This window comes from Triticum dicoccoides, chromosome 3A (assembly GCF_002162155.2).
Source record: "Triticum dicoccoides isolate Atlit2015 ecotype Zavitan chromosome 3A, WEW_v2.0, whole genome shotgun sequence".
NCBI lineage: Eukaryota > Viridiplantae > Streptophyta > Magnoliopsida > Poales > Poaceae > Triticum > Triticum dicoccoides.
The window spans coordinates 502,695,349-502,707,667 of record NC_041384.1 but is presented as its reverse complement, the minus strand read 5'-3'; the positions used below and the strand labels follow the sequence as shown (position 1 = coordinate 502,707,667).

Below are 12,319 nucleotides of genomic sequence, written 5' to 3'. Positions count from 1 at the left end.
CAACGGCTGGAGATGCTCTGAGGTCTCGAGTTCAAGTCCTGACTTCGCAATTTATCTAAAAATTGTTGCTGGCCCCCTCCTCTTGAGCCATACCTCTGAGTCACACGTGAGAGGGGGTCTTGAAGTCTATATTTGGATTGCCTAGCCCTTTCCATCAATTCCGACTTTTGGTTGCCTTGGCTAGTGCATGAAGCTTAATAACTACTTGCCGAACATGCTTCTATCAATCATAATACTGACATTTTTATGTCATTTCAAATGTGTGAGAAGCTGAATTTCTCATAGCATCGGAAATGCCCTATCAGAAATTGCAAGCCTGCTAATTTTTTTTAAAGAGTGATTTCAGTAACCGTAGTTTGCTGGGGTCCTTTTTGCTATTTGCCTTCAATATATACTACAGGAATCATCTTTGTAGTACAAACTTGAATAGCTACTACCTGTTGAACATGCTTCTATAAGAGCTGACACTGATATGTTTTTATATATTAATGATACATAGAGAAACTCGCCCTATTTTCCCCTGCCACGCGCAGCATTTCGGCCACTAGCTAACTACTTTTTTTAATGTAATGTAACTCTAGGGTGCAACAAATTAACTTCCTCAAGGACCACAAGGGAGTTATATTAGGTTGCTTATTGAATTATATGCAATAATTACATGTATGACACCTACAGATGTGTACCCAAAACATATAGGTGCGACTGGTAAGCAACTGGTATTTCTACATCATTTGTCAAGCCCTATACCAGCCTGAACTTATCCGAAATAATGTGATTAACTAATAGTAATGTAAGTCAAATAACTTTTGTCTACAACTACAATCCCAGTACCACCTCTAAGTCAAGACTGGACACAACACCCACAAGATGAACCTTCCACAACGTAACCCATGTTCGCTACAGGAAATGGAATATGATAGTGAAGGTTCATTTTTTATTATAGAAGCCCGTTTTAAATTATTTTTGTTCCGTGGCAATGCACGGGCATTCAGTTAGTATGTATGTAAGTCTGGATTGGTTGAATGATCACCTGTTAGGAAGACCTTCAAGAGAACGCCAATGAATCTTCTGATTTTTAGTCGGCTGATACAGAGGAAAGTTTTATTAACTGAATATTCACTCCCAGATCTGTAGCAACTTTGTCATAGTATATACTTACCGTCATGTTTCGGGCAAGCCAAGAAAATTCTACATCCCGACCAAGTATCGCATACTTCAAAGTCCAACGTGAAAGTTCTGGTTTATCTTCAAGGACCTGTAAATTATCACACGCATAACCATTTGTTGCTAAAACTGAAAGGGAAAGCTAAGTTCATAGAAAACCAAACTAATGAAACGGAAACAGCATAGAAGAGACATGTTGGTCATTATGGTTCTAGCTATAGCGAATTTGACTTGGTGTTGATGGTCATATATGCAGAGGATAGAAGCCTAATGATATGACCAGAGAAGCTTCTACCCATCATACATCTACGGGGAATGTATTCATATCAATTCATATATCAACCCCAAGTGCTCTATTCAGCGATATGCCACTGCAAAGTTCCATTCAATAGAAAAAATGGAATTGCTAACTTGCTGCAATTGTTTAAATGCCAGTATGAGCCATGAATAAGCAAAAGCATCCAATACTAAAATATAACCATCTAAAGGATGGAAGGATGACACAGATGGAAGTTCGGTGCGTGTTCGTGACAAGATTGGAATGGAAATTAATATAATTTGTAGGTTGTACTGGTAAATGTCCACTCCTATTCAGGTATAGAAAAATTCAGCCTCCAACCATGGCATGCTAAAATAAAAGAAAAATGATGTGCAAGAAGAAAAGCGCTAACAAGCACCTTGACAGTTGATATGAATGGCATCCATTCAGGAATAGTCTCACGTTCGGAGTAACACTGGTAGGCCACTGAACATGGAACATCAACTTCAATCTCAGTGCTGTATCCAAGAGAATGTTCAGTCACCGCGAGGGGAGAGCAGATGAAAGAAAATATGTATTGCAGAGAAGCATGGGACTATCAGCAAGCTGTGTCGACGGTACTTGTTTCTGCAAGCGTGAATTAACTAAATAACAGTCAACGCCTTATGAAGGTGCAGCCATGACTCAGAATGTCACATACAAAAGAAGGGCAAATGATCTTTTGAGTGCAACAAAGGATAGAGGTTATGAGTTTTGCTTCCGTACACCCCCTCCTAAAAGTTTGCACAAATCTTAAAGCTACTTAAAAATGAAATTCTCGTACATTAATGATCAACTAATTATAATCCCTATTCCCCCAATAGATCAAACAAGAGATCAGAATAATCTAAACTTTTTGATTGATGGGATAATTTCTAATCTCCACCTTTAATCTGCATCAAAATCTGTAAACTTTTCTAGGGGGGTGTACTGAAGCAAAACTCAGAGATTATATCTAGAGAACCTTCTCAAGTACCCTTACAACATTAGATTCATTTCAACACTGAGAAATTAGAGTCCAATTGAAATGAACCAGCACTAGCAAATTATCCATCACAACCATGAGCAAAAATTCACATGTCAGAAGTTCCCATTTTAACCAAATGGTAATACAGCGATTCAAAGGCAATATCAAATGTTTTTCTAAAAAAAAAGGCAATATCAAACTACTGGCATGGACACGGAGGGTTGGGGATACCTGCACTCCTGCCACTCCATGGCAGGGGAGAACAAGGCAGGCCTCGCCCTTGCCCTGCTGCTGCTATTGATGCTGCCACAGCTCGCCTTCCCCTCCCCTCCCCTCCTCCTCATCCACCACCGGCTGCTGCTGCGGCCGCCGCAGCTGATAAAGAACACCTTGCTCTGCGATGACCCGAGGCCCGGAGATAGCGAGGAGGGGCTCCCCCTTCCCGCGGCGGGGTGGTAGTAGCAGGCAGCTCCGGTGGCCATGGCCGTTGCCTGCTCCTCCTCTCTCTCTCTCTCTCTCTCTCTCTCTCTCTCTCTCTCTCTCTCGTGGCTCGTGACGGTGCGACGTATCGTTCTGTGACTACTGACTGCTGTTTTTTGGAGACCACACGAAGCTTTTCCTGCTACTGTACTAGGGTGCTTCGGCTGGTATCCTCTGTTAGATTGGATCGATGGAAGCGTTCCTACTCCTCCGTAGAGGAGCCGCGTGGTATTTATTGATCTGTGGCAGAAACTTGCCTTGGAGTACAAGCACTCACCGATCGCAAAGATACAGCGAGAGGAGCCAGAGATTTACACGGGAGAGAAGAAGAGATAGAATTAGGAGATAGTTAAGATTACATGACGTAAATATCTCTAACTCTAACACCCTCTCTTAATCTGAACTATCTTAACCTAAATTGAGATTGTTCTTGAATGCTTCAAATGGCTTGTATGGTAGAGCTTTAGTAAACCCATCAGCCACTTGATCTCTTGAAGGAATGAAGCGGATCTCCAGCTTCTTCTCTGCAACCCTTTCACGTACAAAGTGAAAGTCTATCTCAATATGCTTGGTCCTAGCATGGAAGATAGGATTTGCACTTAAATAAGTAGCACCCAAATTATCACACCATAAACATGAAACACGACGTTGCTTTACTCCCAATTCTTCAAGCAAAGATTCAACCCAAATAATTTCAGCAGTAGCATTGGCCAAAGATTTATACTCAGCTTCAGTACTTGACCTTGACACTGTTGCTTGTTTCCTGGCACTCCATGAAATAAGATTAGAACCAAAGAAAACAGCAAAACCACCTGTTGATTTTCTATCATCACTGCAGCCTGCCCAGTCCGCATCAGAAAAAGCACTAACAAGTGTAGAATTTGACCTTCTGAACTGAAGTCCCAAACCTACAGTATGCTTTACATACCGTATAATTCTCTTGACAGCTGTCCAATGAGCAGAAGTGGGAGAATGTAAGTATTGACATACTTTGTTAACAGCAAAGGAGATATCTGGTCGTGTTAAGGTTAAGTATTGCAAGGCACCAACAACACTTCTGTATTTGGTGCTTTATTCTTCCTTAAGTGGCTCCCCTTCATATGCTGACAATTGTTCTGATGAAGATAAGGGTGTAGGTGATACCTTACAATCCTTCATTCCCATCCGAGCCAAGAGTTCATTTGCATATTTTTCTTGTTTCAATACTATACCATCCTGAACCTTTTTAACTTCAATGCCCAAGAAGAAACTCAGATCACCAAGATCCTTTAAAGCAAACTCTGAGCTTAGATCATGCAGAAGGGCATCAGTAGCTTTCTGAGAAGAGCTTGCAACTACAATGTCATCCACATATATGAGCAAAAAGATAACAGTGTTTGCCTTGTTATATATGAAAAGTGACGTGTCAGCCTTTGATGCAATGAAGCCAAGCCCTTTTAACTGCATACTTAACCTAGCATACCATGCTCTAGGTGCTTGTTTCAAACCATAAATAGCTTTGTCAAGCTTGCATATATAATGAGGTTTTTGTTTGTTTTCATAACCTGGTGGTTGCCTCATATAGACCTCCTCTTCCAGAACACCATGCAAAAACGCATTCTGTACGTCTAGCTGCCTTAGGCTCCATCCCCTAGACACGGCAATAGCAAGTACAAGTCTGATTGTTGCAGCTTTAACCACAGGGCTAAATGTATCCTCATAATCAATACCGTAGCGTTGCTTAAAACCCTTAGCCACGAGACGTGCTTTATACCTGTCAATGGAGCCATCTGCCTTTTTCTTGATCCTATACACCCATTTGCAATCAATAACTTTTTTACCTTTCTTGTTTGGCACCAGATGCCATGTCTTGTTTCTCATCAAAGCCGTGTATTCCTCATCCATAGCCCTTTTCCACTTTTTATCACCAAGTGCATCATCCAATTTTGTTGGCTCGCCTGAAATACACAACATGCCATACCGAATAGTGCCATCAGTTCTGATTTTGGGGTTCTTAATACCTTTTTGTAGTCGAGTTGCAACTCTTGAAGTGGTTTGCGGAGGCTGCTGTACACGCTGGCGCACTGCATTGTTGTTTGCAGAAGATCCTGGAGAGGAATCAGTAGATGCCGCACCGGATCCAGTGGCCACGGATGTGGCTTCTTCGCCTTGTGCCTCACTGCCTGTTGCTGCAGAAGATCCCACGCCAGCTGAACTAGGCAGACACGCGCGCGAGTCGCGCCTCGCGATTGGCTGCACGCGCACGCCAGCCGAAGGAGATTCTCCGCGTGGGCCTGGCGGGGACGTGTCGGGCGCTGCCCGCACCTGGTCGACCGGCGCCTGATCCGAGGCAGATCGGATCCGCGCCTGATCCGAGATAGATCGGCGCGCAGGAGTCGCAGGCGCCGCCGGATCCTCCTCGTTTGCCGCGCCAGCTTCGTCCTCTTCTTCCACATGAAATACAACTTCATTTTGAATGGGATTTTGATCATTTTGATCGTTTTGAACACCATTTTCTTCAGGAACCTGCACACACGGAAGACAAGGACTGGTTCCAGTAGGAATACTATCATCATGTTGGTTATTGCAATTGTTTCCCCCGTGATCAAAATATCGAAGTGTAGATGGAAGAAGTAGGATCTCTTGTCGAACGAGAGCGCCGGCATTAGGATGAAGAGTTTCAAATGGAAAGACTGATTCATCAAACACAACATCACGAGATATATAAACTCGACCTGTGGGAACATCTAGACATTTTACTCCTTTGTGCATGGGGCTATACCCCAAGAATACACATTTTTTGGAACGAAACGCAAGTTTGCGTGTGTTGTATGGTCTTAGGTTGGGCCAACATGCACAACCAAATACTCGAAGAGATTTGAAGTCTGGTTTAGTACCAAAAAGACGTGTGATAGGACTCTCAAATTTGATGACTTTGCTTGGTCGAATATTTATGAGATATGTGGCAGTGAGAAAAGCTTCATCCCAGAACTTTAAGGGCATGGAAGCATTGGCTAGCAGAGCTAGTCCTACCTCAAAAACATGACGGTGTTTCCGTTCAGCTGACCCATTCTGTTGATGAGCATGGGGACAAGAAACATGGTGGGAGATTCCAATCTTTTGAAAGAAGGAGTTTAATTTTTCATACTCACCACCCCAGTCTGTTTGCATGGCAAGAATTTTTTAGTCTAGTTGGCGCTCAACAAGGTTTTGGAAATTAAGAAACACTTGGAAAATATCAAATCGTTTCTTTAACAAATATATCCAAGTGAACTTGCTATAGTCATCAATGAAACTAACATAATAAGAAAATCTGCCAACTGATGTGGGAGCTGGTCCCCATACATCTGAAAAACTAACTGCAATGGAGCAGTGGACACACTTGTAGATATGGGATAAGGTAGCTGATGACTCTTAGCTTGCTGACAAGCATCACAAATTGACTCAACACTAGACTCATAGGGAAGATTATTCTTGCTAATGACATGCTTAACTATGACTGAAGAGGGATGACCAAGACGACTATGCCACTTTGCCGAAGAGGGTTTGGTGACACTCCATGCTTGTTTATTCGACCATGATGAAGATGAAGATGATATGAGTGGATATAGGCCTCCCTCACACTTTCCTCTAAGTATGACCTTCCTCGTTGCCAAGTCCTTAATCACAAAAGAGTAGGGATAAAAGATTATAAGAACGTTGTTGTCAAGAGCAAAGCGATGAACTGAAACGAGATTTTTTGAAGCATGTGGAACATGTAGGACATTATTAAGATGTAAATCTTTTACGGGGGTTTTAACAACTGAATTACCAACATGAGTGATATCCATACCGGTTCCACTTGCCGTGTGTATCTGATCACCGCCATGATACCTCTCTCGCATCGTCAGCTTGTCAAGTTCCCCGGTGATGTGCTCAGTAGCACCGGAGTCGGCATACCAGTTGGTGTCAATGCCATAGTTGTTGGTGACGAGGTTGGCTGCCTTCTTCTCCTCATGATCATCATCATAACGATGCCAGCACGCTCTTGCGCCGCCGGCATGGAATTTATAGCAGATTTGGCACTCCGGGTAATCACCTTCCTGCTGCTGCTGTTGTTGTGGTTGGGGACGAGGCCGTTGCTGCTGGTAGCCGCCGCGACCAGGAGATGAAGCATAGCGGTTCCCTCGACCGCGCCCTCCTCTGGTGCTTCGGCCGCGTCCTCCCCTGCCACGAGACTGTCCGCGCCCCCTGTAGATGGAGTTGGCAGAGGAGCAGAAACCTGATGGCCCGTCCCCGAGCATCTCCATGCGCTGGTCAAACACCGAGATTTGCGCGAATAGATCGTCGATGCTGATGGAGTTCTTGATTGCACCAATCGCTGCCACAACGGGATCATAGTCCCGATCGAGACCAGCCAATATGTAGTCCACCATCTCTGGATCGGTGACCGGGCGCCCAGCTGCAGCTAGCTCGTCACCGAGGTTCTTCATCTTGGCGATGAAGGCGTTGCTCGACATGTTGCCCTTCTTGGTGTTGGAGATGGCCATCCGTAGATTGGTTATGCGAGATTGCGACTGCGCGGTGAATATTGTGGTGAGAGCAGTCCACAAATCGAAGGTGCTATCCTTACCGATGACTTGCGCAAGGATCTCCTGGGTGAGAGAGTTCAGCAGGTAGCTCAGAACCTGCTGATCCTTCGACAACCACGGGCCATACAGAGGATTGAGCTCAATGGCCGTGGTTTTGTCCGCCTTGGTGACTTCAATTGTCTTCGGCGGTGCGGCGTCGCTGCCGTCGAGGAGGCCGGTCACTTGCGCTCCTCGCAGTGCCGGCATGACCTGCGCCTTCCACAGGAGGTAGTTCCCCCTTGCGAGCTTCTCTGTTGGTGGAGCTCCTAGGTTGAGGCCAACGGCGCTTGAGCTCGTGGCCATGGCTATGGAAGGGTGTTAGGGTTCTGGTTTTGCTAGACGATAGGAAGAGACTTGGCTCTGTATACCATGTTAGATTGGATCGATGGAAGCGTTCCTACTCCTCCGTAGAGGAGCCGCGTGGTATTTATTGATCTGTGGCAGAAACTTGCCTTGGAGTACAAGCACTCGCCGATCGCAAAGATACAGCGAGAGGAGCCAGAGATTTACACGGGAGAGAAGAAGAGATAGAATTAGGAGATAGTTAAGATTACATGACGTAAATATCTCTAACTCTAACATCCTCCACTATTTCGATCCTGTGACTTTATTTATATATTGTAGCATTGGCTGAAATGCAAACCGAATCACTGAAATTCGGTAATTTTAGTAGGTGTTGAAATATTTCTCGAACTGAAATTTATAAAACCATGGTTGGGGGAACGGTGAGGGCTCATGTGCAGACCCAAGAGAACCACAACACCTGCAGACATTGTCGCCGTCGTCGAAGCGCAAAGCTTTCGCTTGGCACCATCCCCACTATGTTTTGTGTGCAAGCCACAAGCCCCTTCACGATGAGGACTCCATCACGGCAGGCCAGGAACTCAAGATCCAGATCAGGGCTTGACCGTCACCGATGGCGACAACCTTGCCAGGATCGCCCACCACAATTCACCTCATCATCCACATGGCCGAAGCACACAGCCAACACCAGTGACCATGCTGCTCGCTAGAGAGCCAACTGTATGATCGATAAGTCGTCTAGAGGGCGGAAGGGGTGAATAGACTACTAAGCCAAAAGAGGGATTCGCTAGGGGAATCCTATCTCATCCTACCTTTTCTTGTTGCGGCAGAGGGTCTTTTGTGCCTCTTAAAAATGCAGAATCAGTCATCGCAGATCAGTGAGATTAAATTATCAGAATCGGTACCATCGATGAGTTGCTTACTCTTTGCAGATGACATTATGTTGTTATTTAATGTTAGTGGTAATGGTGCTAGATTGGTGTTCTATTTGTTGGATACTTATTGTCAGGTGTCAGTGTAGGGAGACGTGCTGATAATAGAATGAAATGCCACAATTAAGTTGAAAAAGAGAGTCATTAAAAAGAGGCATGCTTGAAAAAGAGTACAGATAATATGTTATGGATGTGAGGAGCCTCACCCAGTACTTTTCTTACTAAACTAAAAAACTCTACTCTCCTTTCACAGCCAACCCACAAGCATGACGTCGTTATGAACATAAAGGCCCAAGGTATGGAATCCTAGAAAGAGGCTAGCCCAACTTAAATGAGATATGATAGCTTCTTTATGGTCTAACATTCTTGCCAATACATTATCCTCATTCTGTTCTGGAATGTAATCCCTAATGAAAAAAATAGCTCCATGAGCAAAAGCCCCTGTCATGATGAACCCTGCAATATATTGGTGATGAGTATATAAAGCAGCTACACAACAACGACAACAACAACAACAACAACAACAACAAATTACTATACGATCACACCCATGAACACTATGAAGATGGCGGGTAACGATCAAACTCACCAGCTAGCAAAGTAGCGGAAAGCGGCGAAGAAGTTGGTGCAGCGTGACGATTTCCACAGCTAGTGTAAGTGCATCTAGTGTCACCCCTAGTTGGTTTTGGAGTATTGACGACAAACCTGGTTGAGGGACTAATGTGTTTGTGAGAATTGCAGGATAACACAGGTAGAAGTCCCTCATTGATTCGGTTTTCCTACCGGAGATGGCTCCTAAAAATGTATGAAGACATTGAAGTCAAAGGTGGTATGTGAAGACATTCACATTGAAGACTATGACAAGAGAAAACATCGCGTGAAGACTATGGAGCGCGAAGACTTAGTTGTTTCGTCGTTCTTTTTCTTCTTTGTTGAGTCATAGAGACCACCGTACTGTTAAGTGGGGTCCAAGTGAACCAGTCAGAATGACTGAAGTGATGCTTAACCAAAATCCTATGTCTTCGAGCGAAGACAATGAGAGCAAATCTTATCTAGAGCTGGATAAGTCAGCTTTGCTTATAGCTCAAGTAAAGTTGCCATGTGTGTTTAAAATCTGACCGCTGGAACACGTGTCAGTTCCTTAGTGACCCAGGGTCATTTCAGACAAATCAGGTCGGGTTGCCTAGTGGCTATAATTAGCCCACCCCCTACACCATAAATTGGTTGGCTTCTTAGAGTTAGTGCACGGCTTTTGTCGTTTGAGTGCAACCCACCTCGAAGCCTTTGAGAGAGAAATCCTTGCGAGGACAAAGCCCTAAACACCTAGAGCCAAAGAGTGTTAGGCATCACTGAAGTCTTCCTGTCTGTGTGATCTGAAGACTTATTACACTTGAGGATTGTGAATCCTCCAGCCGGTTAGGCGTCGCGTTCTGAGCATCCAAGAGTCATTGTGGATCGTCGGTGAACGAAGTCTGTGAAGGTTTGGAAGTCTACCTTGAAGACTTACCAGAGTAATTGGGCGAGGACTGGATGTCCTTAGCTCAAGGGGAATAAGGTGAAGACATGGTCTTCTGAGTTGAATCTTAGCCTCCCTAACCAGACGTACAGTTGTCACCGCAACTGGAACTGGTCCAACAAATCATTGTCTTCAACGAGCCACTGGTTCTATCCTTCCCATCTCTTTATTTGCAGATTGGTCCTTGTGAAGTCATTGCCTGTTTGCATTATCTGTTTGTCTTCACTGTGTGACTGCTTATTCTGATTGGCTTCATACTATCTTTCATCCTGATCTATACTGCCTAGCTGCTATTAGTCTTTGTGCTTTCATTTTATTGAATACTTGACTATGGCTTGCTTAGTGTAGTCTACCTTCCGCCACATGGTAATAGGCTTATTTCTATCGTTTGTCTTCAAAACTTCCATGTTTTGAAGATTTTCATAAAAATTGCCTATTCACCCTCCTCTAGACGATCACTAGCACTTTCAATTGGTATCAGAGCAAGGTACTCCCTTGTTCTGTGTGATTCGCTTTAACCACCTAGAGTTTTAGCTATGTCGACTGCAGGGATAATCAAAGTCTCCGCTGCGTGCCCAGTCTTCGATGGAACTGAATATCCCTACTGGAAGAATAAGATGTGCATGCATCTGGAAGCCATTGATGTCGACCTCTGGTATGTTGTCAAGAATGGCGTCCCCAAGACTGGTGAAGGTGTCACCGCTGCTGATGTCAAGAAGTTTGTTCAACTGGATTCCACTGCCAAGAACATCATCTGTGGTCATCTGACCAAAGGACAATATGGCCATGTGAGTGCTCTGGAAACATCCAAACTAGTCTGGGACTGGCTCTCCAAGGTCAACGAAGGCGTCTCAACCCAGAGAGATCAAAGAATCAGTGTCCTTCGCAACCTCTTCAACCGCTTCAAGAGAAACGACAATGAGAATGTTCAGCTCACGTTTGATCGACTCACTAACATCACAAATGAGCTTCAAGCACTCGGCGCTACTGAGATCACCAAGCATGAAGTCGTCAAGACACTCCTAAGATCACTTGACAGCTCGTTTGACACCCTAGCCCTGATGATTCAAGAACGCCCTGACTTCAAGACACTCGATCCGTCTGACATACTTGAAAGGCTCAACACACATGAGTTTCAGCTTTCTGAGAAAAGAGACATCTACAGTCCCAACTATGGGCGAACTCGTGCTTTGAAGGCAAAAGCCGTTTCCTCATCTGAAGAAGAATCTGATTGCAGTTCTGATGATCCTGAAGACATTGGAAAGGAGCTTGCTATGCTTGTGAAGAAGTTTCAGAAATTCACCAAGAAGAAAGGCTTCAGGAAGTCCTCACGATCCAGCTCAAGGAATGATGAAGTTTCTGCTCATGACTACAAGAAGAGAACATGCCACAAGTGCAAGAAACCTGGTCACTACATCTCTGAGTGTCCACGGTGGGACAATGAGAACAAGAAGAAGAAGAGCAATGAATATGATTCTGACGATAATAAGAAGAAGAAATACTCAAAGTCCTCTTCCAAGTCTTCATCAAAGTATTCATCACACAAGAAGAGCTCATCTGGCAAGGCTCGTGCGTTTGTTGGCAAGGAAATGGATTCAGGGGAGGAGTCTGCTTCTGAGGAGGCGGAGGTGGAGTCTGAGGAGGAGTCCGATTCTGGCGTTGCAAGTCTGGCTACAGCCTATGTTGCCAAGTCCATCTTCAACACTAAAGACAATGATTTCATCACCGACGTCGATGCTAATGACAAGGACAACTCCTCTCCCACCTACTGCTTCATGGCACGCGGTGCCAAGGTAAACTCACGCACTACTCACTATCAAACATCCAGTGAAGATGACTCTGATTGTGGTTCCAAACCCAGCTACAAAACACTTGCTAAAATTGCAACTGAACAACAGAAAGCTATGAAACATATTCAAAAACTATTAGACAAAAACGATGACCTGTTAGACGCTGAAATGGCTCGATCTCAGTCCTTAATTGAAGACATAAAAAATCTTCATGTTAAGTATGAGGAACTTGAAAGTCATCATGAAACGCTCTCAACAACTCATGAAAAGCTTTCCTATG

General features: G+C 44.4%; 1 protein-coding gene across 1 annotated transcript in view; it reads right to left on the bottom strand.

The window, feature by feature from the left end:
* Window positions 1–3,019, bottom strand: part of LOC119268811 — a 10,863-nt gene extending 7,844 nt beyond the window's left edge. Inside the window, exons 1-4 of the mRNA XM_037550518.1 lie at window positions 2,661–3,019; window positions 1,842–1,941; window positions 1,160–1,255; window positions 1,031–1,083 (exon numbers count right to left, since the gene is read on the bottom strand). Of these exons, the coding sequence (XP_037406415.1) occupies window positions 1,031–1,083; window positions 1,160–1,255; window positions 1,842–1,941; window positions 2,661–2,911 (500 nt within the window). The 5' untranslated portion in view covers window positions 2,912–3,019. The remainder of the gene's footprint in view (window positions 1–1,030; window positions 1,084–1,159; window positions 1,256–1,841; window positions 1,942–2,660) is intronic.
* Between the last annotated feature and the right edge of the window lie 9,300 nt (window positions 3,020–12,319).